This window comes from Castor canadensis, chromosome 12 (assembly GCF_047511655.1).
Source record: "Castor canadensis chromosome 12, mCasCan1.hap1v2, whole genome shotgun sequence".
Classification (NCBI taxonomy): domain Eukaryota; kingdom Metazoa; phylum Chordata; class Mammalia; order Rodentia; family Castoridae; genus Castor; species Castor canadensis.
Genome location: NC_133397.1, coordinates 80,636,694 through 80,664,198, shown reverse-complemented (window position 1 = coordinate 80,664,198; position 27,505 = coordinate 80,636,694). Strand labels below are relative to the sequence as shown.

Here is a 27,505-nt window from a genome sequence, read left to right as displayed (position 1 = left end):
TGTAAATGCCACAGTGTAACCCCACCCAGCACAACAATAAAAATAAATAAATAAACAAATACATAAATATAAAGCTTTTTTTAATTATTATTTTTATTTTTACAGTGCTAGGGATTGAACCAGGGCCCTCATGTGGACTAGACAAGGTCTGTACCACTGAGCTACACCCCCAGCTCCTAAGATCTTTGTAATTTAGCTGGGGGTGAACTGGTCACCCAAAGCATGTTAATGAAGGCTGCGTGCTTCATTCATAGGTTTATATGTTAATTCAGTGAGGCTAGCTATGTGACCCTGAAAAATCTTTGACAGTTCAGTTCATATTAAATTATGCATTAAATGTTTATATTCCATTACAGTTGGCAGTCTTGGTGCCATTACTCTTTGATCCACTTAGATCTTACACTGGAATTCTAGGTTAGCCTTAGTGTACATTACTCCTGATCAGAAAGAAATTGGAAGGTTGGTGGAATGGCTCAGGTGGTAGAGCACCTGCCTATCAGGTTCAAACCTCAGTACTGCAAAAAAAAAAAAAAAAGAGAGAAGAGAAGGAGGGGAAGGGCAGAAAGATAAAAAGATTGGAAATCACAGCACATGGAAGGCTGAAGCAGGGAGATTGAGAGTTCAAGGCTAGTCTGGGCTACATAGTGAGTTTTAGGTTAGCTTGAGATATCTAAGGAGACTGTGGCCCATCCTCCCCCACCTTACCCCCCCCCCCAAAAAAAAAAAAAAAGGTTTCATGAGGGATTCCATCTTAGGATATCCAAAGGAAGCTCTGTAACTCCTTGGTTGAAACTGGATTCCTTCTTTATCCCAACTCCAGACTTTTGTTTTTACAGCGAATTTATGGTAAATATTTTTCTTCTGCTTAGTTTTACTTTGTCTTGTGCCTATTTCAGGTAAATAAAATTGAAATTCATTATGCCAAAACTGCCAAAAAGATGGACATGAAGAAGTTGAAGCAGAGTATGTGGAGTTTGCTGACAGAGTTCTCCAAAAAAGACCCAGGTGCAGAGGTAGGTAACAGTGCCCAGTATATGGCAGAGAGACTGATGCCTGTGGTCACCAATGCCTCAATGTGGTCTCTGTCCCCAAAGTAGAGAGACCGATTAAGAACACAAAGAAGACTTCTCACCTATAAGTGAAACGAACCTAATGGAGGAGTGGGCAGGTCACATGAAGGGGGACACAGGAGGCAAACTAGTGCCTAGCACATGATGAAGCCTTGCTGGTGATGAAAATCTACAAGTGAAAGCATCTCTGTGCCGCTTTAAAACATAGCAGTGTAGCAACTAAATAATGTTTTCCAGTATTGAACTGAGGAAAATTTGGAATACCATCCAACTTACTGATCATAGTAATTTAAGTTGGAATATGAATTTTTTGGAAAGTAATTATTAATTACATCTGAAGTGCCATAAAATGTTTAAACCCTTTGATCTAATAGTTCTGATTTAAGATATGTATTCTCAGTAGGAAAGTAGTGGAAACAATTCTCCTGTCATATTCTCCCTCCTTGAGAATGAGATGAGACCTTGATTAACTGTCCAGTTCGATGGAATGCTCACTTAACTAAATCTTTTCCTCCTCTGAGCCCTTCCTGCTCAGGGAGTATTCTGAGCTCTACAACTTGACCCACTCTTACACCTTCTGCTGTTTCAGTAGTGAAAATTCATGACTTGATTTAAGGACCGTAAACTGTGAAGTCTTAGATATAGCAGAAAAAATAATAGTATTAGTCATCATGTTACTCGGCATTCTGTTACTGTAACAAATACGTAAGATAGTGAACTTACAGAAAGATAAGGTTTATTTTGACTCTCATTTTCAGTCCACGATGGGTTGGCCCCATCATGACAGAAGTACATGGTAGAGCCAAATCACTCACCTCACGGCTGGAATGTGAAAGAGAGAAAGACTAAGTCACTGGGGTCCCAGAATGCTCTTCAAAGGCACACCCCCAACAGCCTGAAGGCCTCTCACTAGGATCCAGCTCTTAAAGTTCTCCCAATAGCCCGAAACTGGGGACTAGTTCTTTAACACATGAATCTTTAGGGGACATTTAAGATCCAAATTAAATTATAGCAGTCATATCCATAAGGTTTTGTCAGGTGAAACAGAATGAGATGCAAGTGTAACAAAAATGTGTTTTGTAAAAAAGAGGGAGCTGTGCCAGATGCCAGTGGCTCATGCCTGTAATCCTAGTTACTTGGGAGTCTGAGATTGGGAGGATCAAGGTTCAAGGCCAGCCTAGGCAAATAGATTGTTAGATCCTTTCTCCAAAATAACCAGAGCAAAATGGACTGGAAGTGTGGTTCAAGCAGTAGAGTGTCTGCTTTGCAAGCACAAAGTCCTGAGTTCAAACCCTGGTCCTACCTAAAAATATAAATAGATAAACAAAAAGGGAGGAGCTAGTTGTGGTAGCGCACACATGTAATCCTGGCACTCAGGCTCAGGCAGGTGGATCACGAGTTGGAGGCCAGCATGGGCTACATAGTGAAACCCTGTCTCAAAAACAAACCAAACCAAAAAAAGCTGGGATGGGTAGGGTTCTGCTTAACTTATTTATCTGTCTATCTATCTATCTATCAATATATCTATATATCTATTTATTTATTTGAGACAAGTTCTCTTTCAAATATGAACTAGCTTTACATGTCAAACCTGTAGATACGCTTCTTCTGTTAGGCAGACCACAGTGAAAATGGAAAACAAGTGGCCCCAGAAGAGGCAGCTGATGAGAAGATGCTCAGCGCACTCACAAAGGACCTGCAGAAGAGGTATGTGCTGACAAACTTGGGGCAGGCGGGAGGGCACACTGTCCTGTGTGCCCTGGCCAGGAGTTTTTAGTGGGGTGATTAACATTGATGGACCTGCTGTATGTGGCTTGTTTTATATAAGTAACATTGGTACATTGATAGCTAGCAATTTCTCTATTTCCTCTTCACATGATAAGTGATTTTTAAGAAGCACTTCTAATTCAAGAGTGGTGGTACATACCTATAATTCCAGCACTAGGGAGGCTGAGGTAGGAGGACTGTGAATTTGAGGCCAGCCTGGACTATATATATACATACATGTAAAGACCCTACCTCAAAATGGCAAAACAAAAAAATTACTTCTCTCTGTTCCAGTGGCTGGAATGGAATAAGAGTTTTGTTATTTCCAATTATAAAACTGGGAAAACCAGTTTTTAAAATGCATCTGAAATATCTCTTTGTTTCTCATTAGTTTAGTTGTTATATTTGTGCATTATTCAAACTTGTTGAAAGAGTCTTTGTTCAAATTGCAGTGACCTACTCAATACTTGCCTCTTTGTTTTCAGCCTGCCACCGCTCATGGCTCAGAACCTCTCTATACCTCTGGCTTTTGCCTGTCTCCTGCATTTAGCCAATGAAAAGGTAGGTCATCGGGTAAATGTGGGAATGATTGAATATGCCCCATTCCTGTCAACTCATTGGAGCTTTTTATCAGATCTTCCATGGGCTACCATGCTGTTCATACACAGCAAACAGTGGAAATGTTTCAAGTGAAAATGACCTATAGAATATCTTAAATACAGTGACTTAGTCCTGCTTGGTGGCACATGCCTGTCATCCTGGCACTCAGGAGACCAAGACAGGAGGATCATAAGTTTGAGGTCAGCATAGCCTATATTGTGAGACCCTGTCTGAAAAAACCAACTGAACAAACAAAAACGTGGGTCACATGGCAGATGAGAGAGGAGAGAGGTAAGGATGGCAGGAAAACCACTGCAGGAAGAGGGAGCAGTAAATGTGGAGGCAACAGCCAGGAAAGTGGAGCTGCTGAGTACAGAAAGGAAAGTCTTGGGAAGAGGGCTGTGTGTCACAAGAAGGTTTCCGAGGGGCCTGTTGGGTCTCACTGTGGCAAGTTCCTGGTTTTGCCACAGCTGAGCAACTGGGGAGTTACTGAAAAAGCAAACAGGGTCCCATTGTCTCAGGATCCTGCCCGAGACAGTGTCCACCAGGGCACTGCAGTGAGGGCAGCCGGCCCTTGTTTGGGTACATTTGGGCACTGCTGGGCATCTGATAGTGAGTGGTGTCTCTAGCCAGCTGGTCCACAGCATGGACTTTGGCATTTGCAGTAGAGGACTGGACTGGGCTATCTTGGCATGTGGGTGACACCACCCCTCGTGGGGTGCCATGGCCACCATTGTGCTTCAACATAAATTTTTTGCTGTTGTCTGGCCAGAATTATGGAACTGTTATAAGCAAAACCGATTAAAACTACAACATCCATGTGAGTGTTAAAACAACTTTTATAACAGTTCTTATATGTGACTAAGGTAGCTTTTTCTTTAAATAACAAGTTCAAATGCAGGTACTCTAACAAAAATATAAGACTAAGAGTGAGGCAGAATGATCTCTCTAGGTCAGTCAGCTCATGTCACTGCCTTCCTTCAAACCTTACCACGGCTTCCCACCAATGAAAACCCAAACACTTTACCGTGGCATTCAAAGTTAATATGACATGGCCTTTGCCACTCTTGTCTTTCCCTTCTGTCACTTACCCAGCTGCTCACTTGCTGAGATGCAGTGTTCTGGAATATGACAACTCATCCCAACTTCATATAATGGGTTTCATTATGACATTTTCATACATGTATATAATGTATTTGATAATAGTCACTCTTCCCTACTCCCCCATTACCCTTTCTTCTCTCCAGTCCTGCTGGTCCCCTTCCTCTTACCAAATAATCTCCCTCCTACTTTTATGTCATTTTTAAAAATCTAGATTCCTGGAGCTAGGGATGTACCTCAGTGGTTAAGTATGCATGAGGCCCTGGGTCCAATCTCCAGTACCACTAAGAACAGAAAGGACAATAGATAGATAGATAGATTGATAGATTGATAGATAGATTGATTCCTCACATGAAAGAAAACATTTTCTTTCTGAGTCTGGTTTGTTTCACTTAACATGATGAGCTCCAGTACCATCCATTTTCCTGTAGTGACATAATCTCATTCTTATTCTAAGGTCTCTCAGAGCTCAGGGTACTCTGAGACCACCTGGCATCCATAGGGCAGATGAGACAGAGTCATAGACAGCACACAGTATTGCTCTAGTCTGGTCACAGCACTCAAAAAGGAAAGCCTCTTTTGGCTCTTCAGGGTCTTTTGTGCTTTTGTATAAATTTTAGTATGTATTTTTTCTATTTCTGTGAAAAATTGAAGCTTTGAGGGGGATACATTGAATCTATAGATCACTTTTGATAGTATAGCCATTTTCACAATATTGATTCTGTCCATCCATGAACACAGGAGGTCTTTCCATTTTCTAGTGTCTTCTTCGATTTCTTTCTTTGGTGTTTTATAGTTTTCATTATAGAAGTCTTTCACATCCTTGGGTAGGTTTATTCTTAGATAGTTTTTGGGGGAAAATTATTGTGAATGAGATTATTCTTCCTGATTTTTTTTTTTCAACATGTTCATTTTTGGTATATAGGAAAGTTACTGACTTCTGTATGGTGATTGATTGACTAATTGGTTGGTTGATTGATTTTTGAATTATTGGGGTTTGAACTAAGGCCTCATGCTTTCTAGGCAAGTGCTTTACAACTTGAGCCATGCCCCCAGTCCTGTATGTTCATTTTGTATACTGCTACTTTCCTGAAACTATTTATCAAATCTGGGTTTTCTGGTAGAGTCTTTAGGCTCTTTTAAGAATAGTATCATAGTCTGCAAATAGAGATAATTTGACATCTTCCTTTGCTATTTGTATCCCTTTTATTTCTTTTCTTGCCTTATTGCTGTGGCTAAGAATTCAGCATTATATTGAATAAGAGTGGAGAAATCCACCAGCGTAGACTGTAACCACTCTCTAGAACAGGAACTTGGCCCGGTGAGAGTGGTGGGCACAGGTGCATGGTAATGTTTAAGCACTGAAGTATGCTTTGGGACGGTTGATTAGATTTTAATGGACTGGTAGCAAAGGCAGGATGCAGGTGAAAATGCCCAAGATTTCCTGCACACTAGCTTGTGACCTATGGCTTAATAAAGTCGGGAGCAGTGACGATTAGTTCCATTTCCCAGGTCCAATTCTTCTTTGGCGAGAGGCTCCCCTAGGAGCAGGAAGGCCTGTGCAGTAAAGATGGCCCTACCATTAGGAGTTTTTCCTCTTGCCAATCCCTATGCAGAAACCTGCCTTTTCCCTGTGAGAAAGCAGCTTTGTGGCCCTCACTTGGTTCCCAAATAGACTGGGGCCAGGTCAGCACCTAAGGAGCCTTGTCGATTCCAGGCTTCACCGAGGTCTGCACTGCTCTGGCTCCAGCTCTGTTCCTCTTCTCACAATGACAGTACAGGCTTTGTTCATTTTGCTGGGATCAAGTCTCACCTTAAGGGACCCCACAGCTCTTGGCATTTTAAGAATGGGAGATGACCACAGCCCATAACCTGTTGGGCTGAGCATGGATACCTTTAGTGAGGCCATGAGAAAATTGGACTGGTAACACTGACTGACATTTACCATGATATCTGAAGAGATCTGTCATAACTCAGAGCATAGAGCCACCAAGGGAAATATTCTTATAAACTTCAGACCAGAACTTGACCTTTGGCCTTTCTTCTCTCCAGTCTTTCATTTCTATCTGGACTCTATTCATCTGCCACTCTGGTAATGACCTCCTCCTCAAGTATGCAACGTGATGGGGCTGAGGATCCAGTGATGATGCGGGGCCCTATGCCTCCATGGCCAGCAGTATGCTGCTGATTGGCCAAACCTAAACAACTTTTTTTCCCCCACTGTGGTGCTGGGGATGGAATCCAGGACATTGCACATGTTAAGCAAGCCCTGTATCACTGAGCTGCACCCAGCCCCTAAACAACTTTTAGAACCTGAGCTGCAGAAAACCTGCAAAGTGTGATTTGAGCTCTCCAACTAAGCTGTATAGGAAGGTAGGTGCACTAGGAAGAGGGAAGAGTGGATGTTGAGTGCCAACTCATCCCATCCCATTCCATCCACCTCCAATGCAAAGTAGGGGAAGGGGTGGTTGTGGCAAGCAAGTATCTTAGGCAAGAAAGGCCTCTGTCGGTTTTTCAGCCCTGAGGGAAGCAGCTACTTGGGATTGGGGTAAGATAGAGAGTGGGTATTACAAGAAGAGTTGGAAGATGGGGGCTGCACGGTAATGGGAGACGTGGTATATTGAGGGATAGGGTTATGGGGTGCTGTTGGGGGTGCCTGGAAGAGGTACACATGGACAGGTTAGTGTTTGTGTGCTGTGGCTCCTGGTGGTCTTCCTCTGCTTCCCTTAGCTCCCTCAGGACAGATGGCCCGGCACTTGGGCCCTTTGCAGAGACTGTGTGGCAGGAACCAGAGCCAGAGAAGGGCGGCCCCTAGCCTTTTTTCCTGCAGTTGGCAAGGACTGGGAACCAGTTTTATCATGTAAATTACATTTTCTGCGATACTAGTTTTTTTCTGATCATTGGACAAACCCATTCTTAGTAGTCACTACCTTGTCACCTCAATTAGAATTTTATTCTTTTTATTTTCAATATATCAAAGTCCATGTGTTTCTTGATCTTCCCTCAGAATCTGAAGCTGGAAGGAATGGAGGATCTTTCAGATGTTCTTGTGAGGCTGGGAGACTGAAGCTACTGTAAGAAGTTGGCAACAGGAGGCCCATCTTTCTCATGGCCAAGACGTCTCCACTCTGGCTGGAAGAAGATGTAGGGCTTGTAGCAAGGCTGTAGCCACCTGCCCTGGTGTCGGTTGCTCATCCCTTCTTGCCTTTACAGACTGGATGCTACAGCCCGAAGCTCTGACCATGAGTGATGAAGGGCTCTGTGCTGATGACCACCTATGAGGGCAGAAGAAGGAGAGGGGAGCTTCCTCTTCCTGCTCTGCACTGTGAAAATCAGTATCCATGCTTTACATCCCTGTGTAGTTCTAGTCTTTAGACTGACTTTTGTTATTTTCCACACTTTAATCTTACAGAGAATAACTTTTCTATAGGCATTCAATGTCTTTAAAGAGCTCCCTAATCCATGTACATAAAATACATCACACATACTTCTAGAAATGTATATATAATGCTTAAAAATAAAATCATTGTGAGGATATGGCTGGCAAAATATTTGAGTATCTGCCTGATGTTTGGTATTAGTTTGAGACCTGGGTATTCCCCTCAGCGATCTGGGGTGCTCACATGTCCCTGTAAGGTAGGATAAGCTTTCATGCTCCAGCTGGCAATTCAGGTTTTCCCATGGGGTCTGTGTGTAAATACCTATAGATTTTGCTAGAGGGTGATGACAGTAATAATAGTTAATATTTAAGTGCTCATTCACCCCTTCTCTGGGTTACCTCATTTAGCGTCTCTCCATATTACAAAGGAGGAAAAACAAACCCAAAAGTGAAGTAACTTGCGGGTGAAGAGCGGCTAGCTGACTGTCAGACCTGGCCTTGAGCCAGGTAGTCTGCCTCTAGGAACTGGGTTCCTGGATGGGGAGCTGTGCTGGTGACAGCCAGCTCCACAGAACTCAGCACAACCACAGATGTAAAATGTCCTCCCATAATCCCACAGGGGACCAAACTGCTTGCAGTTTGGGACAAGATTGTAGGTGCTAATCCATGTAACTATCCTGGGTAGGTCTTAGGTCTCTGCCAGGATATTTGTCATCACTCTTTCAAGTCAAGATCCTGGATGTTGGGCCAGAAGCAGCAAGAGTATGTAGTTGGCAATTATTCCTGATAATTTGTTCCTAAACCACAAACCATACTAAACAATTCTTTCCCCCCAGGAATGAGCTTTCCAAATTGTGCCCAAAATATCACCTACCCTCCTTTGGGAGGGTTGGAGTCTTGTGAACATGCTTTAGTGGAAAAAGCCGTGATACATAAGAAGGGGACTAAGGTAGAAAGAGAAAAGGGGATGAACTGGTTCCCGTTATAATACATATATACATGAAAATGTCACAAACTTCCTGTATAGCTACCTTAAAAAAGTCTTTTTTTCAAAAATGGAGAACAGAAAGGTGAAACAGTTCCTGTCTGGGGGTTGATACCAGTGGGAAGGGGGGAGGATATGGTGAGATACTATGTACTCATGTGAAAATAATAAACTGAGACCTGCTGAAACTATTCCAGGAATGGGGGAAAGGGGGATAAAGAGAAAGATGGAGGGGGTGAATTCAGCTATGATACATCTTAAAAACTTGTAAATGTCACAATGTATCCCCAGTGCAACAATAATAGGATAATAAAAAGCAGTGCCATGAAGGGAGGACCCACACCCTGTCTCACAGGGATTGGAACCTCCCGTGTTTCCTAAATGCCAGGTAAGTGCTGATCTGGCTCACCTTTTGGCTCTGGGAGGAGAAACTAGCCAATCCCAATCTCTCAGCACATTACGCTTAATAGTGGGGTCTGGGCTGGGGCTGAGCTGCCAAGAAGACTGGTGAGGCTGCTGCCAGCTTCCTTAATGAATCCGCCCCCCCGCACCCCCACCCCGCACCCTGCTTCTCCCTCTCATTACATGGTCGCTGTGTCCATTAGAATAAGTTTGGCTGCATGTAATAGAAAACCCGAGCAAGTGGATACTGTGGTCTGAATGCTGAGTGCCCCACTCCCCCCGCCCCACATACACTTTCATATATTGAAACCTAATCCCAGTACAATAGTGTTAAGAAGGAGGGACTTTGCAAAGTTAAATAGGTCATGAGGGTAGAGCCTCGTGACTGGGTTTGGAACCCTTATAAAAAGGGCCCAAGAGAGTTTGTTCACCTTTTCCACCATGTGAGGACACAGCAAGAAGGCACCATATATAAAGCAGGAAATAGCTCTCACCAGACATGGAATCTGTGTCCAGAACTGTGAGCAATAAATTTCTATTCATAAGCCACCCAGCCTATGTTATTCTGTTACAGCAGCACAAACACACCAAGGCAAGCCCATATAGCAAGAAAGTTTCAGTTATTAGAATATTCAACAATAGGACTTTCTTTAAAGGTTTTGTTGTTTTTGTTTTGTTGTTTTGCAGTGCTGGGAATCAAACCTAGGGCCTTGTACATGCTAGGCAAGTGCTTTACCTTGCCTAGGTAAGGTAAGATGGATGAGGAGCTCCATCTCCAGCCCATGGGTTTTTGAGACAGGGTCTTGCTATGTGGCTTAGCTGGTGTTGAACTTGCTTTGTAGCCCAGGTTGATCTCAAACTTGCAGTCCTGCCTCGGCCTCCTGAATGCTGGAATTACCAGCTTTATAAGTGAACCCCCCTCTGAATAGCAATTCTGCAGTCACTATTCATGTTACATAACCATTTTTAAAAATTGGTTTGTCTCTTTTTTTCTGAGATTAATCGGTAAACTTTATTTTAAAACCTGACTAAAAAGGCTGAACACAAGTGTGACCAAGTCACTTATTAAAACTTCTATAATTTGTGTAGTGAAATGAATCATTGACATTTTTGGGAGGGGTGGTACTGGGGTTTGAACTTAGAGCTTCACACCTGCTAGGCAGGTGCTCTACAGTTTGAGCCACACCTCCAGCCTTAATTGTTGATGATTAGACCAGAGAGCAGACATAAATGGGGATTATCCAAGGCAGTTCCTTATTTCTTCATGGTCTGTAATTTTCCTTCAACTATTTGACCATTTTTTAAACTCACTGAACATGTAACAGTGACTCTGAAGTCTTTGCTGTATCCTACCCCTGCAACCTTGCAGCACCACCTGATTGCTCTTTTTCCTGAATATAGGTAATACTCATACTTCTTTGCAAGTTTAATAATTTTTGGTTGAGGGGCCAGGTGCAGTGCCTCATGACTGTAATCCCAGCTACTAAGGACAAACAGAGTTCAGGAGGATTTCAGTTTGAGGCCAGTCCAGGCAAAAAGTCAGTGATTCTCCCATCTCAACAAATAAACCAGGTGTGGTGGTGCATGTCTGCAAACCCAGCTGTACAGGAGGCTGTAGGTAGGAGGATCATGATCTGAGGCCAGCTCTGGGCAAAAACATGAGACCCTATCTGGAAAATAACCAAAGCAGAAAAGAGCTGGGGTGGGGGACGGGGCTGGGGATGTAGCTCAGTGGTTGAATGTTTGCTTTAGCATGCATGATTAAGGAAGGAAGAAAGGAAGGAAGGAGAGAGGGAAGAGAGGGAGGAAGGAAGAGAGAGAGAGAAAGAGGGCTGGGGGCTGGTAGAGGGCTTGCCTAGCAGTGAGAGGCCCTGAGTTCAATCCTCAGTACTGCCAATAATAATTTTTTGGATGAAATTTAGATGTTGTAACAAAATGTTGTAGCGACTTTGGATGCTGTTGGGTTCTGAAAATGTTTGGATTTTGTCTGGTAAGCAGTAAATTGGCCTGGACTCAAACCTCAAATTTCAAATCCCTCACCGCATGCAGTTTTAGACACCTGTTCTTATGGTTACCCACTGTGGCTGTATCCCTGATCCCCGTTCATCTTTCTTCTGCCTGCCAAATTTGGTGGTTAGCTATGGATGTGGGCAGAGATGAGACTTGCCATCTCCATGACTTCCTTCTAGGACCCTGCCCTCCCCCATTTTCTCTTTTCCATCTGCTCTGCTTGGGGAAGGGACTCAGGATAAAGAAGCCTCAAATGCGCAGCTCTTGCCTGCACAGCTCTCACCTTCAAGAGACTCCTGTTTTCCCAGGCCAAGGTGTTTTCCCCACATGTGCATGCATTGTCACTTAGAGGCTGTGCCTAGAGGACAGCCACTGATGCTCAGGGTCATGTCTTGTCCCTTCACGACCTCACACTGCCAGGAGTTCCTCCTTTGTACTTCTAGATACTTCCCTTCTCTGGACTCTGATCTCTGGCATCTTTAACACCAGAGCTACATTTTCTCTCTCCAGCTCCCTGCTGGAGGATTGGGCCAGTAAACCACTGACTTGCATTTTTTGTTTGGTGTCAGGATAACTCACCTCTTTGATTCATAGATCTTCAGATCAAAAGAATTACACGGGAGCCACTGAAAGAAAAACAGACCTGTTTTAAGGAAACAGGCCTGAAGAACTGTGCCCACACGTGGACCTGCTTTGGTTGACATGTTGACACCTGGATTGCAGTTGATGTTTAATGGGATGAGACCTTTGGAGTCTTGGAGAAGAGGAAGTACATTTTCTATGTAAGAGTGTTGTAAATTCGAGCCAGCCTCCACAAAACACCCAATGATAAAGTGCCTCCTGACAGTCATAGTTTTTGTTTTACTTTTTTGGTACTAGGGTTTGAACTCGGGGCCTTGTGCTTTCCAGGCAGGCGAACTATGCGAACCCAACAGCATCCAAAGTCATTACAACATTTTGTTACAACATCTAAGTTTCATCCAAAAAAAAAAAAAAATCAGTTTTTTTTGTTTTTGTTTTTGTTTTTTGCAGTACTGGCCTGTGAACTCAAGGCCTTCATCTTGAGCCATTCCACCAGCCCTTTTTTTGTGATGGGTATTTTTGAGATATGATCTCAAGAACTGTTTGCCTGGGCTGGCTTTAAACTGTGATCCATGTTTTTTTTCATGGCTGATGGCCCTTTGGGTTGCTTTTCTGGGAATTTCCTGTTCATATTATCTATCCATTTTAAAATATTGGGTTACTTTTTTGATAGGTTAGAAAACCTTATTTAAAAATATGACCAAAAAGGCTGAATAAAAGAGTGATCAAACGACTTATCATTAAGATTGCTACACCATGTGTAGTGAACCAGGCATGGGTGCTCACCCCTGTAATCCTAGCTACTTGTGAGGCTGAGATGGGGAGGATCGAGGTTTGAGGCTGGTACAGGCCAATAGTTCTGGAGACCCTATCTCAAAAATACACAGCCCAAAAAAGGGCTGGTGGAGTGGCTCAAGTGGTAAAACGCCAGCCTAGCAAGAGGGGGAGGGAGAAGGAGAAGAAAACAAAACCAGGATCATCCGAGAAGTTTCCCACCCCCTCCAGACCTTGTGAAGCTCAGTGTATATGGGACTCAGAAGTCTTTCACAAAGTCTCCCTCCTGTGAAACTAACGTCCCTTGTGTGCCCACCATTTCTTTCCTTCGATTGGTTTAACGAATGCTTATTGAACACAAACAGAAAGATGGTGCTCAAAGCTACGGTGTCTACAGTACAGGACAGACGCTTATGTCTGCAAAGGCCATGGGAAGGGGCAAAAGACCAGGCACTGGGGATGCCACAGGGTCCAGGACAGGATCGAGGACCTAGACCTGAACCACCGCCTGCTGCCCGACTTGCCGCCGGCAGGGGGCGGGGCGGCGCGGGCCTCCCAGACCCGCAGCGATCCCTGTCATCAAGGAGGCGCAGTGAGACCCCGTCCAGGCTGCAGCGCCGCACCCAGCGCGCCCTAGCTAGGGCCACGATCCAGTGGTGTGCGCAGAACAGTGCGCACCGCCCGCTCCCGCAGCTGGGAGGCCGGGCACCCCAGGGCGGAGGTGAGCCAGGAGTGGCAGAAGCTGGGCACCCAGGAATCTGGGGCCATCGCCTGAGCCCCATTGCCCTCCGCCATTTATTCCCACTGGGCAGCCTAGGTCGGATCTGGAGGAGCACGTGGACCGGCAGAATGTGACTCAAAAAGGGTGCACAGTGAAAAAGTAAGCCCCTGCGCCTGCGCTGGCCCCCTCCCAACAACCTACAGCGATGTTAACAGCCCAGTGGCCTTTGTGGTCCAGGGTTTTCTCATGTCTCCTATGAGTGGGGTCTATCATTTCATGTGTTAAACCGCATGATCTAGCAATTCTGAGTATACATCCAGAAAAGGAGGGACTTGAACAGATAGTTACACACTCACTGGTCAAGGCAGGGTTGTTCACAATGGCCCAAAGGTGGAAACAACCCAAATATCTAGAATGATGAATGGGTAAACAAAATGTGACTTACACATGCAATGGAAAGTTATTTAGCCATAAAAAAGAATGAAATTCTGACACATATTACACTGTGGATGAGACTCGAAGGCATGCACAATGAAATGAGCCAAAGAGGACAAATATTGTGCAATTTCACTTATATGAAATATTGAGAATAGACAAACCCATAGAGACAGAAAATATAATTGTGGTTATCAGGAGCTGGAGTGGGAGGGAAATAGGGAGTTACTGTTTAATAGCTACATAACTTCAGTTTGGAAAGAAAAACTTCTAAAATTTGGCCAGGAGGAGTGGGTCAAATGGTAGAGCACCTGCTTAGCAAGCCTGAGGTCCCGAGTTCAAACCCCAGTACCACCAAAAAAAACCCCTCTAAAACTGTATAGCCATGGTTACACAACACTGTGAGTGTACTGCACTGTGCACCTTAAACTTCGACAATTTTGTTTTATATATATATGTATATATACCACAATAAAAATAATTGACAATTTAAATAAAAATACTTATGATAAAAAGGCCATTCATATTTCCTCTTCCTCTGCATTTTTTTTTCCAGTACTGGAGTTTGAACTCAGGACCTCACACTTGCTAGGCTGGTGCTCTACCACTTGAGCCACTCTACCAGCCTTTAAAATTTATTTTTTTTAAAAGACTCTATCTTAATAGCAAAATAAAAATAAAAGGGCTAGGGGCATATCTTAAGTGGTATTTTCCTAGTGGGCCTAAAACCCTGGGTTCAATCCCCAGCACTGAAATAAATAAATAAATAAACCAGAAAGAGAGGTTTTGCATGGTGAGTCTAATAACTTATTTTTAAAGTTTTCACAAAAACCTGCAAGAAAGAAATAACTTATCTACTCCTGGAGATTCTATGTAATTTTTATATTGGTTGGGTTAATTATACCAAAGTCAATAATGTCATAGTCTATGGGTTAAATATTATGAATTATAACAGCATAGTTTAAACTGTAAAACATAAACAAAATTTTTGATTAAATATTAACCAGACCATTTCCTGTAGTAAACCTATGTTGGAAACACATTCAAATTGCTGTCTTAGGTTAAGGGTTACATAAGCCATGCCTCCAGCCCAAGAGATCTTTTTTAATTGACTGACTTTTCATTGTTGTTACACACGAAATCCTTCTCCCATTTTATTAACATATTTATTCACATTTATCCCCAATTCCCCTTTCTGTCCTAAAACCACTCCAGTGGTTTTTTTCCCCCCTATTGTCTACAAATAAGCACTTTGCTATCAAATAGTTGGGGATCAGTAAAAGATTTCTAACTTCAAAAAGATTTTCTTTATGTGACATCATGCCATGAAACACGTATTAGAAGAATCTGACACTATATCCTGTTCCAGTTTCTCTTTTGTAATTGAGTAATTCGTTTTGATCTAAACATCATAAATTTCTCTCATTCTTGTTCATACTAACCACGAAATGCATTAGTTCCTTTTCAGCTATCATAGTTATACTAGTGCCAGGTTAAGAAACCTGTTGTATAGTGATCTAAAAGACAACTACAGGAAAAAACACAATCCTTTTTACTTAGAGGCAGATCCCCCTTAACACAAAGAAAAGCAAAGGGCTTTATACAATTATGTAAGGCAGACGAACCCAGAAACAGCATGCACTGAAAGACACTGCTTCATATTCCATAGTCCCATCTGAGAAACCAATGACTCAGAGTAAATAGAGAGGCCTTTGGGTCTTTGACAATTTATTTGCTGAGATTTTGTGAATTCTAGCTAATGCTCTAAATTAGCCACCATTTCTCAGAACAATGTACCAGAAGAATATGAAACTCTATAATTGATTTATGGGCTGGTGGAGTGGCTCAAGCAGGAGAGCACCTGCCTAGCAAGCATGGGGCCCTGAGTTCAAACTCCAGTACCACCAAAAAAAAAGAAAAAAAAACTAATAATGAATTTATTTTGTGTGTTGGACTGGAGGTGTGGCTCAAGCAGAACACCTGCTTTGCAAGTACATAACCCTAAGTTCAAACCCCTGCGTCACAAAGAAAATTTTGTGTAACTTATTCCTTTATCTAGTATCCCACAGATAAAGCTGATCTCAGGCCCCTTAAAAATTATACTGAATTAACTGAGTGCCTACTATGTCCATGGCACTGTGCCAGAGCATTTTTCATCCTGTTATGTGATTTCAGCTAACTGAATAATGGAATATTTGCCATAATCCCACAGACCAATACACCAATGTACCAAAGGTATCCAATTTAAGTGACTCTGGAGGAAATGGTAGATGCAGTGTTTTCCTTAAGTGTAGTCACAGAATTCAATGCTTTCCATGTAAACTGCAGATTTAGGCAGATGCAGAAGACCAACTACCATCCTTTTGATAGAACACAAGAAGTCAGAAGATAGAACGCAAGGAGCCATCATAAATGCTGTTAATTAAGGAACTTTTTTTTTATAGGGTAAATGGAAAGGCTCAAAAACTCCTTTCCAGGGCTGGTGGAGTGGCTCAAGCAGTAGAGTGCCTGCCTACTAAGGGTGAGGCCCTGAGTTCAAGCCCTAGTACTACCCAAAAGAAAAATAAATAAAAACTGCTTTCCTGCAGGTGGAGATAATTTTTAAGACTTTCATTCTGCTGGCTTTCTGATGAAGTTCTTCATCACTTCTGCAAAGCCCGAAGTTCACATTACTATAGTCAGAGAGAACTTTATGCAAAACCCAAAGACAGAATTCTTCTAAATCCTGTGTGTATGTCTCAGCAGCTGAGAGCAGGGCACTGGCATTCTCCTCACAGACTCCTTGCTTGGGAATTGCAGAGTTTTCAAATGATTTTCTCTATACAATGTAACCAAATCTAGCAATCCTGCCATCTCCTTGAGAGAAAGGCTGATGCTGTCACTGTACAATACCATCCTCATTATCTTCCAGTGAAGAACAAGAATGATCACACCTAATTTTGAGAAGGACTTTGAGTGCATAAACGAATTTTCTGGGCCAGGTGTGGTGACCCATGCCTGTAATTCCAGCTACTGGAAGTTGGAGGTAGGAGGATCACAGTCAGAGGCCAGTTGGGCAAAACTCTGAGACCCTATCTGAGAAACAAAAAAGAAAAGTAGAAAGGGTCGGAGGCCTGGCCCAAATGGAAGAGTGCTTGCCTAGCGCCTGAGTTCAATCCTCAGTAAATAAATAAACAAAATGTATTTTCCATTGAAACGAGGTCTGTGGTGTCAAGGTTGCCAACATCCATCCTTGGTGACTTGGCCATGGTGAGGTGAGAGGAGGCACCAAGTGATAGTAGAGGTGGCAAAACACCCAAACAGGTCCTCAGTGCAGGGGAAGTGGGTGAGGTGAGGGAGATTGCCCGCGGCCTGCTCTGAGCCTTGGTGGCAGATGTATGGGTGGAGGGACAGGATGCACTCATGATGATTACCTTGTTCTGTTCTACAATGACAAGGGTAGGATAGGGCTGGTTACTTTTATTGCCAGTGCCCAGATGGCCCGCTATGAGAATTTTCGCCCCACACATACACTTAACCTTCATCTGTTCGTACTAATGTGTGTGCGTAGTCACAGGCAACCCACTGATATGAATGCAGAGCAGAACTGCCACTCTACAGAGGTGTGGCTGGTTGTCACTGCTGCCCAGACCCAGCTGCAGGCTCCCATTATAACCCCAGACATAGACCTCCCCAGCGTCCATGACCACCACTGAGCTCATCTGCCCATGCGCTGTACTCATGACCCTTTATTCCAAGAGCAGTCACTGAGTGGTTCTTCAAAGAATGCGCTGATTAGCTGTTGATCCAGCCCTGCCTGCCCAGTTATTATGACCCCAGGCAAGCACCTGTAATGGGGATGTGCAGCCCACTCCCACAGCTAAAGGCAGGCTAACTTTTTGCCACTTAAAGAATCCAGTCTTGAAGTTGAGTGCCTGTGGTTCATGTCTGTAATTCTAGCTACTTGGGAGGCTGAGATCTGTAGGGTTGAGGTTCAAGACCAGCCTGGGCAAAGAATTTGTGAGATCTCATTTCCAAAATAACCAGAGCAAAATGGACTGGAGGTGTGGCTCAGGTAGTGGAGTGCCTGCTTTGCAAGCATGAAGCCCTGAGTTCAAACCCCAGTCCCACCAAAGAGAAGGAAGAAAAGAAGGAAGGAAGGGAGGGAGGAAGGGAGGGAGGAAGGAAGGAAGAACCCAGTCTCTGAGGTTCATTGGTGCTCTGATGCCACCTAACCCCAGAAAGCCACTACAGTTTATGATAAGCACAAAAAGATCTCCTCTTTCACTGTCGTATATAATGCTTTGTTGCCAGCACCACCAAAAACGAACGCTTGAGGAACAAGGGGAAAAGATTGACCCCCACACCTAACATCTTCAACAATGGCAGAGTAGCCTGGCCTGGCTCAGTGCAGGCCCGAGCTAGTCTACTCTGTCTCCTGGGTCTCAGTTACTGCTGGATTGAGACCCAGAGCTTCCATGAGTTGGTATCTCAGCTGGATACGCTCAGGTACCAGGCAACAGCGAAAGGAAGGAGAGCGCAGCAAACGGGAGGGGCCAGGTCAGGGCCTCCTCCCTGGTGCCTACTGCCACATGCTCCAGTGTTTTGTTTTTTGTTCCTTTTTAATTTTTTTAAGGTCCTGGGGATTGAATCCAGGTCATTGCCCTGTGCTAGGCAAGTGCTCTGCCACTTGAGCCATGCCCCCAGCCCTTTGGTTTTTATTTTGTTTCAGAGATGGTATTTTGCTAACTGCCCAGGCTGGCCTCAAAATTGTGGTCCCCCTGCCTCAGCCTCTTGAATAGCTGAGATTACAGGTGTACACCACCATACTTTTTTTTGGAAGGGGTGGAGGCTTCTTGCATAGACGCCCCCAACACAATGTTCAATAACTTTGAAGTTAGCTATAGATTTTTTTCTAAGATATCTTTTACCAGACTGAAGTTTCTGTCCTAATTTTCTGAGAGTATTTTGTTTGTTCATTTGTTTATTTTTGCAATGATGGGAGTGGAACCCAGGGCTTTGTACATTTGAAGCAAGTGCTCTACCCCTGGGCTCCATACTCAGCAAGATTTTTTCCATGAATGCATGTTGAAATTTAAGCATTTTCCCCCTGAATTTATTGAGATGACCAGTACTAATAAAAGTTCTGATCTAGCTCACTGGAAGTCCATGTTGGTTTGGTAGAGTTAGAGGTGGTGACACAGGTTTGGCTAATGAAACTCTGCATGAGAAAAAGGGGAGGAGGTAAGGAGGTGAAGTATGGGAAAACCATGGCGTGGAAACCTGGAGCCCACAGGGTACGGGAGGCCTGGGGAAGGAATGGATCCCATAGGTGATGACATGGTCAAGCATAGGGGAGACTGCAGTTATGGGACAAGAGGGCAGGGAATACAAAACACTCCTGGACATGGTCTGGCATTTTCCATTGAATCTGGAGGAATCTCAAAAAGGGGGCTAATCCTGCTGCAAAGTAGGTGTGATATAAAATCACAGGCTACTCGAGAGTGCAAGACAGTTCTAAGAAAAGTTTGCCCAGGCTAATGAGGGGTCTTCCAGCCACAGTCACCAGTACAGGAATCCTTCATCCCATAGGAACAGGCCTGCCCTGGAACCTCACATCAAAGGCTATGTGTTAGTTTTATTGTCACTGTGACAAATACCTGAGAGAAACAATTTAAAAAGTGCAAACAGTTTTAGTTCGCGGTCAGCTGGGCCTGTGGCAAGGTAGAAACATCATGGTGGTTGGAATGTGTGGCAGAGGCTACTCTCCTCATAGCAGCCAGGAAACAGAGAGGGAGAGGCCGGGGACAAAGTACATCCTTCAAAATCACACCAGTGACCTGTGTCCTCCAAATAGATCTTACCTTCTAATGACCCATTCGGCTATGAATTCATCTATGGATGAATCCATTGATGAAGTTAGCAACCTCATGATCCACAATCACCTCTCGACAGTTCCACCAGCTGGGGACCAAGCCTCTAATGCATGACCCTTTTGGCTAACACTGCATATCCAACCACAGGAGGCTGGAGGTAGCCATGGGGAAACATGGTGGTGGATTGGTAGGGGAAGCTGGGCTGTTGACAACTACATTTCCCATACAGTCTGAGTAGGCTTTCTATGGAAGCCACAGGCCTCAGGGATGCTTCATTTTTTCTTTGCTGACTTCATCCTGGGTGTACTGGTGACTGTGAGCCACCTCCCTGAGATGGCTGCACCCATTGCATGTTGACAGAATTGAATTTTCTAGGCCCTATAAATTTGCTGAGGTAAAAAAAAAAAAAACAAAAAAAACAGCATTAGACCTCTCAGGGGTCAGCCTGAAAGGGGTCCCGGCCCCTCAGAAGACATGCACTTTCCACATCTCCTTGTGGCTGGGAAAACACCCACTTCCCATGCAGGCAGGGGAAATCCTTCTTACCTTGGTCACCAGAGAGCCTGCTCTCTTAGCCTGGACTCCCTTTAGCCTGGACTGTGGCTCCTCCACTCTTTATCTAGGACTGGGAGGGCCATTCTGTTTCCTGTAATGTTACTCTTGGGTTCCTTCTTTGAGGGATTGAAGGGCTCTTGGGGTAGCCAAGTCCTGTCACTCCAGGGCCACACACACCATGAGGGGACGGGGGAGTGAACAAAATGCATTTGATCATCTCTTCAGTAAGCAGAATCCAGAAGGGCAGAGGGAGAGGGAGGGTCCTGGAGAGGACAACAGAAAGATGGCTGGGCCAGGGAGGGGGCTTAGGAACACTCTCTCAGTCACTGTTTTGTGTCCAAGTTGATCCCTTTCTATTGGGAACTTTGTGGGGGAGAGGACCATCCCAGTTATCTGCATTCATGTGAAACCATGGCAAATGGGCCACCTGGCTGAGATCCAGGGACTCCAGACCTAGTGCCAAAAATGCCATGCACTGCAGTGTGGTTTTAGGCAAGTCAGATACCACCTCTGGGCCTCAGTTTTCTTGGCTATCACCTGCTCTCCTCCCATCTACTGTAGCAGAGGACCAAAGAGTAACCATCTCTGGATGCATGAGGGGACCCTTTCCTCGCCTTCCTTTAAAGGGGAGGGTTTCGGGGTTGCTGGCAGTGGACACTGATGTGGAGTCCAGTTCTGGGGATGATGGATCAGTGCCATGGATAGCCTCCTTTCCCTCTGCCACCAAGCTTAGGAAATTGTGTGTGTGTGTGTGTGTGTGTGTGTGTGTGTGTGTGTGGTATGGGGGGTTGACTTCAGGGCCTACACCTTGAGCCAGTCCACCAGCCCTTTTTTGTGAAGGGTTCTTTTGAGATAGGGTCTCACAAACTATTTGCCCAGGCTGGCTAAGGCTTAGGAATCTTGTGGACTTCTTCCAAGCTGAATTTTCTAAACAGCTTATCAGAGGCAGGAGGCATCTGCATGCAGTGCTGAGGGCTGAGGGCGTCATGTCTCAGGCAATAATGCAATAGAGGCCTCACTGGCAACAACATGCTGGGGCCGTGTGTGTATATGTGTACATGCATGGCTGAGGTGGTCTAACAGGAAGCAGATTTGGGAGTCACTTGGACAAACCCTGGAGAACTTCCCTCCAGTTTCCAGGAAAGCCCAGTAGTAGCTCTTTGGACCCAGCCCAGGCCAGCTTCCTATTTACAACAGAAATCTACCGTTCACGGTTTTGGTTTTGCTTTCCTTTTACCCTGGCAGAGCATCCTCAGGGAATGGTCAGCTGCATACTCCCTACTTTTTTTGTTTTTCTTTTTGACCTAATGATTTTGTATCACAATACCAACCTGGAAACCCAGGCTACTGGGAAAGTGAAACTCACCAGCAGCCTGCCTCTTGCCTCCTGGGCCTTATAAGCACTGTGCACTGGCTGAGATAGGACAAGCACCTGACAGCTTAGTCAGCCTGCAGTCAGATCAGACAACAAGCCCCCTTCCCACTTGCCACCATTTACTTTTACATTGCTGTGATCAAATTCTTGAAAAAAAAAAAAGCTTAAAGGAAGAAATCATTTATTTTGGCTCATGTTTCAGAGGGTTCAGTCCATGGTCCCTTGACTGTGCTTCTGGGTCCATGGGGAGGTAGAACATGGTAGAGGTCCATGGTTGCAGGTGGGAGTGTGTGCCAGGGGAACTTCTTCATCTTATCACAGATAGTTATCAAAAAGCAAGAAAAGGACTGGGGACCAAGTATACAAAGGCACACTCCCCCAGTGACCTCCTACTTGCTCTGAGAAGGCCCCACCTCCTAAAGTTCCCAGAGTCTCCCAAAATAACACCACTAATTGGTGTTATTAGCTTGTGGGGCTCATGGTTTCTCTCCCAGACCCTCATCCCTGTTTCTTATTCTGCTTCCTGTCCACCAAGAGGTGAACAGCCTCCTCCTCCACTATGATGTTCTGCCTCACCATGAGCCCAGAATCAACCAAGTCAAAGACTAGAGACTGAAATCAGTGAAACTGTAAGCTAAAGTAAGTCTTTTCTCCTTTTGAAGTTGTTTCTGTCAGGTATTTTATCACAGTAACAAGAAAAGTAATTAATACCTACTTAAGGACTCATAGGAAATGTTCCAAATTGTGGTGCTGTAGGGCCCTTGGTGAAAGCCAGGGGGCTGCCAGGCCCAGGCTCCTGACACCCAGGGCTCTGACACCTGAACCTAATATTCTTTGGGCCCCTCCCCTGGGAGACTGGGAACTGCCATATTTTAAGTAGTTCCTGTAAGATAGAAGATACATACTCATGAACTTTGCAACTTACCAGCAAGAAAATGATCTTACTTCCACTTTGAAAATTAAAAAAAAACAAACTTAAGTTTCACAGAAGTCACATCACATGCCCAGGATTACAGAACTTATGGGGGCAAAGAGGGGTCCTACTCCAGAGTGAAAGTTGGTTGGTGTCATCCAACCTGACACACTGACCCTCAGCCTGGATGTGGGGTGAGCAGAGGCCTTTTTGGAAGTGTCAATCATTATAATTTTTAGCACAATGGGTGTGACCTCCTTGTACAGCCCCAGGAGATACTGCTAGAGGCAGCCACAAAGCAGGAAATGACAGCAAAGCAATGGAGCGGAAGTGTCAGCTCCTGCGTGCACGCAGAACCAGAGATTCCAGGAAATCCCCAAAACCCAAGGTGGCAAGGGTATAGTCTGGCTGGGACTTGTGGGCTGGGGATTTGGAACCGTCTCCTACACATGCTCAGCTGAATGGAACTCACAGGCCTGAATGCGTGGAATCCTACTCAGGCCACTGTACATCCTGGGTGGTCTAAGGATGGCAGACCAAATACTCAGTACTCCCGAAAATACTCCACACCTCAGCAGTCTAGACCTCCGCTCTCTCCCACTGAACACAGCAAAGAGGACACAGTCATTACAAAAGAAAATAAAAAAATACAAACTTTATTTTGATATCTCAGAAAATAGCAAGGACCTAACCACAATAACGACAGTGCACTTTCATGGTTTGAATCCACTTTGGACACACATGTCACTAGGACCTCACAATCATCCTGCAAGGTAGCTAAGATCAACTGGGAGACTCGTGGACGTTACCCAGCTTCCACAGGGAACCCAGTGCACATGGGACGGTATACATTCTGCCTGCTGACTACCTGCTTCTGCCTCAACTCCCAGGGGCTATAGGGCTTCCAGAAGACATGGATGGACACCTGTAGCTTTTCAGCTGTAACATGAGGAGTCTGAAATAAGCACCCCACAGGGGCAAAGAGAGAGGTTTTTCCAGTCACACTATCCTCAGCCCAAGTCCCTACTGGGCAAAGGGTTCAGAAGCAGTCACTGTCCCTGGCCTCCTTCTTGCTGTTGCACCTACTGCCACTGAAAGGAGCAGGTCTGCCCTTCCCGCCTCTGGAGGGGACCATGCTCAAAGCAAGACTCCATCTCCATCTGCCACCCATGCTAGGAAGCCTTCTCCTTTTATGAGCATTCCCCAGTCCCCAGGGCTACCTCCTCAATCTGCCAGCGACACACAGGGCACTTGGCTGTGTCCCTGAAGACTCTTTGGGCACAGGAGCTGCAGAAGTGTGAGTGGCCACAGGGGACCAGACGAGTGTTGGCAGCATGGTGGAAGCAGATGACACACTCCTCTCCTGATGTGCCTGGGAAAAGAGACAACACAAGTTGGAGGCATGTAGGGCCAGGGGTGGGTTCTCTACTCATGATCTGACCAGGACAGTACCTCATGAGAAAATGCTCACAATGTAATCAAGGGAAAAAATTGGGAAGAATATATATACTGTGTATATAAATATATAAATATGTCTATCTATGATATATATACAGTGGCCGCTGCTTATCTGAGCTTTTGCTTTCTATAGTTTTTTTTAATTTTTATTTTATTCATATGTGCATACAATGTTTGGGTCATTTCTCCCCCCACTCTCTATAGTTTCAATCACCATGGTCTGAAAATATTAAATGGAAAATTCCAGGAAAAAGTCATGAGTTTTAAATAATTGCTATTGCAGTCTATTGTTCTAATTGCCCTATTTTATTATTAGTTGCTGCTAATCTCTCACTAGACCTAATTTATAAATTCAGCTTCATTATAGGTATGTGTCTATAGGTAAAAACATTGAGCATAGTATAAAGGGATATATATATATATAACAAAATTCTAGTTTAGATAAAAGAAAAATAAAGTCCAAACACTTTCCCATATAGACAAGTATATACATCTATGACTAAAAGATACTGGGAGAAAATCCACCCACCCAAGAGATAATGAGTGATTTCAAAGTTTTTCTTCTTTATCTTAGTCTTTTTTCTATTTGGCAGAGCTTTTATGCTTTTACAATGAATGTGAGCTGCTCATGAATAAGCTCTTGTAAGTAGGAAAGTTAGCCAATGTTCTGGAAGTCAGAACTACTAAATTACTTTTAGGTTTTTTTTTATTATTATTCATATGTGCATACAACGTTTGGGTCATTTCTCCACTTTTAGGTTTCTTGCAGGCAAAAATCTGGCCCAAAGCCTGTAGGACATCTGCTTGGGGGGCTCAGAAAGATGACTTTGAGCAACGAGTGCTTGGTCTCCCCCACTCCACTCCATTCCACTCCACTCATGTGCACTGGAGTCCTGGTGAACCCACTCACCTTTGAGGTCAGGCACAGCCTCCTCACCCGGGACCATGGGTGTGGCTGGATCTAAGGCAGAGAGCAAGGGGAGGCTCAGAGCCAGAAAAGCAACCCCAGAGGGAGACTCCCAAGCCCACCCTGGCCCCGCAGCAAGTGCCCACCTCCTTTCTTCTTAGGTTACACCACTCTCGCACTCCAGGATGATTTAAAAGCCCTGCCCTGGCCAGCCCTTCCCCAGCTTACCCCAGCTAGGTCATGGGGACTTCAGTTTCTTCCTCTTAGGCCTCCCCTCCCCCCCTCTTCTTTGCCTCACTGCTACTGTCTGAGTGGAGCTCCTCAGCAGGCTATGCATGGAAATCATACAGGAGGTAGGAAAACGCGGGTACTGGGTCCCACCACAGACTATCAAACCAGCGGTTCCAAGGCTGAGGCTCTGGCAGCTGTGACAAATGATTTTAAAGAAAAATCTTGAGTGAAGGGGACCACCCACTCAGGATGCTCCTGCTTTTCTGTGCTCCTCTGAAATCTACTCTCCTCCAACTGGCTAGAGGATGGTTCCTGTTTTCCTACCCATGGACCACCAAGGGAGGTAGCCTTCTGGGGAATCCAGAGCTCTCACACTTCTGTTCCTTTTCCTGCCATCTTTGTGCCCAGTGAACTCCTATTTAGACACCAAAGCCAGCCCAAATGTTTCCTTCTTTGTGAAACGTGATCAGCTTTTTAACAGATGTTTGGGGTGCTGGTCATATCTTCATACTGTCCCTTAGAGTCAAGGTTGCCTCCCTATGGCTGGTGCTTACGCATCCAGTGTCTTCAATGCCCATCCTCATTGTAGGCACTGGGCAGGGGTTTGTAGACTAACTGACTGGAAGTGAATGAACGGTTCTTCCGCGACTCTGGGATGTCACCTGAGCCTCCATCCGCCACCCCCATCAGTGTTTGGTCTCCATGGGCTGTCTCACCCAGCAGCTCGATCGCCTTGGTGGTCCCATATACGTCCATCACCGCCCAGAGCGGGGCGCCCATGAGCACGTCTTTCCGCAGCAGGAGCGGGCGGCCGGCATTGACCTTAGCATAGAGCCAGCCTCGGCGGTTCACCCAGAAGCAGACTATGCTCCCGGCGCGCACGCAACCCTCAGGCAGCAAGGACGCCCAGGTCGGGCTCTGCAGCTCCAGGTCGGGGCACACGAAGGGCGGCAGGCAGGGCGCCGAGACGCGCGCGGGATCCAGGCGCGTGAAGCCCACGCGGAGGCCGCCGCACCAGCCGCCCTCCTGCCGCAGAACGCGCAGCGCCACGCGCTCGCCGGGCCACACGGGCCGCTGGCTGAACACGATGCCGTCGTGGAAGGTGGCACACCTTCGCGCGATGCACCCAACCTCGTCCAGATGTACCTGCGCGCCCCTGGCGTCCTCATGGAAGCGAAGTGCCTCTCCCGGCGCCTCGGTGGCTGTAGGACAGGAGAGGATGTGGAGCACGTCAGTGTACGCGTCCCGGGTCCACCGGCTGTCTCCTCAGAGAACTTCCAGCACCCCAGGACTCCAGGCACCCTGAGTCACCTTGACCTCCCCTGGGGGACCATTTCCACTTCCCCCAGCTTCCTGGGGCCATCTCCAATCCACACCACCACCCAGAGCCACCATCCCATACCACCTCAACCCCAGGATCCCTCAGAGCCCCACGCTTAGAACGCAGTGGGGGGCCCCGCTGCCGGCCTTGGTCTGATTTCCACTATGAACTACGCCAAGCGCCAGTTCTCCTCTGAGGATAGTGTGAAAACTAAAGGCCCGCTGCTGTCCCGATCCTGGCTAAACGCAGTGCTGGTAACATTATTACTGCCCGTCCATAGAAAAGGCAGGCTTAGTTGGGTATATATATGTTTATTATACACATATATTCCCGGAGACCTAGAACAAGCTGGGAGGAGCTAGACCAACCGTGACTGCTGTGGTCTGCAATGCAGATGGCCTGGTGATGGCTGGGCTTGCTTCCTCTCTCCTCTGATCTGTTCATTTTCCCACAGGGAACAGGCATCTCTGGGGAAGGGTCCCCCTCACCTCTCCCCAGGTGACATCATGGTCCTGGGAGAGAAAGGGACTCAGCAGCTCCCCAGGGGGCAGGGGTGAAGGCTGGAGAAGAGTCCAAGGACACCCATTGGACTCTTGAGTTGGGTCCAGCCTAGAGCAGGCTTTGAAACTAGGGATTTTTTTGCATGACTTATTTTGGCAACCAGAAAGGAAAGCTCCCTCCTGGGGACAGCATTTCCTCTCAGTCCCAGCCTGGAGGAAGCTTGGGCTTCCTGCCCAAGGCTATCTCTCCCTCTCCGTCACCTTCCCTTTTGAGGGTGGTGTGCTGCTGTGGTCCTACTCCTTCAGGGCTGGGGGAGGGAAGCTGGCCCACTGTTGTCAAAAATAAAAGGAAGTGGACTCAATTAGAACTTGAGCCAGACTCTAGCCAAGTCCCCATACCCAGACACACTCTGACATACATACACAAAGAGACACCTGCCACAGTCCAGCAGGGCTGGGGACCTCCACAGGTCAAAAGTAAGCCAATCTGAAATGCCCTTACTTGAGGCATTAGGGACAAGTGCATGGGGGCCTCTGAACAGAGAACCCTTCATATCCATACTC

The 27,505-nt window shown here is 45.6% G+C and overlaps 2 protein-coding genes and 1 pseudogene across 2 annotated transcripts in view; 1 reads left to right on the top strand and 2 right to left on the bottom strand.

Annotated features, from left to right (window-relative positions):
* The window catches only part of Ncaph (non-SMC condensin I complex subunit H), a 36,786-nt gene extending 28,699 nt beyond the window's left edge, over positions 1 to 8,087 (top strand). Inside the window, exons 15-18 of the mRNA XM_074050223.1 lie at positions 897 to 1,013; positions 2,686 to 2,777; positions 3,323 to 3,398; positions 7,546 to 8,087. Coding sequence (XP_073906324.1) covers positions 897 to 1,013; positions 2,686 to 2,777; positions 3,323 to 3,398; positions 7,546 to 7,605 — 345 coding nt within the window. The 3' untranslated portion in view covers positions 7,606 to 8,087. The remainder of the gene's footprint in view (positions 1 to 896; positions 1,014 to 2,685; positions 2,778 to 3,322; positions 3,399 to 7,545) is intronic.
* An 8,949-nt stretch (positions 8,088 to 17,036) lies between these two features.
* LOC109683014 (RCC1 and BTB domain-containing protein 2-like) lies at positions 17,037 to 21,267 on the bottom strand (annotated as a pseudogene).
* Positions 21,268 to 23,164: 1,897 nt separating this feature from the next.
* Positions 23,165 to 27,505, bottom strand: part of Neurl3 (neuralized E3 ubiquitin protein ligase 3) — a 28,492-nt gene continuing 24,151 nt past the window's right edge. The window contains exons 8-11 of the mRNA XM_074050222.1: positions 26,810 to 26,953; positions 25,837 to 26,322; positions 24,893 to 24,943; positions 23,165 to 23,896 (exon numbers count right to left, since the gene is read on the bottom strand). Of these exons, the coding sequence (XP_073906323.1) occupies positions 23,715 to 23,896; positions 24,893 to 24,943; positions 25,837 to 26,322; positions 26,810 to 26,906 (816 nt within the window). The 5' untranslated portion in view covers positions 26,907 to 26,953 and the 3' untranslated portion in view covers positions 23,165 to 23,714. The remainder of the gene's footprint in view (positions 23,897 to 24,892; positions 24,944 to 25,836; positions 26,323 to 26,809; positions 26,954 to 27,505) is intronic.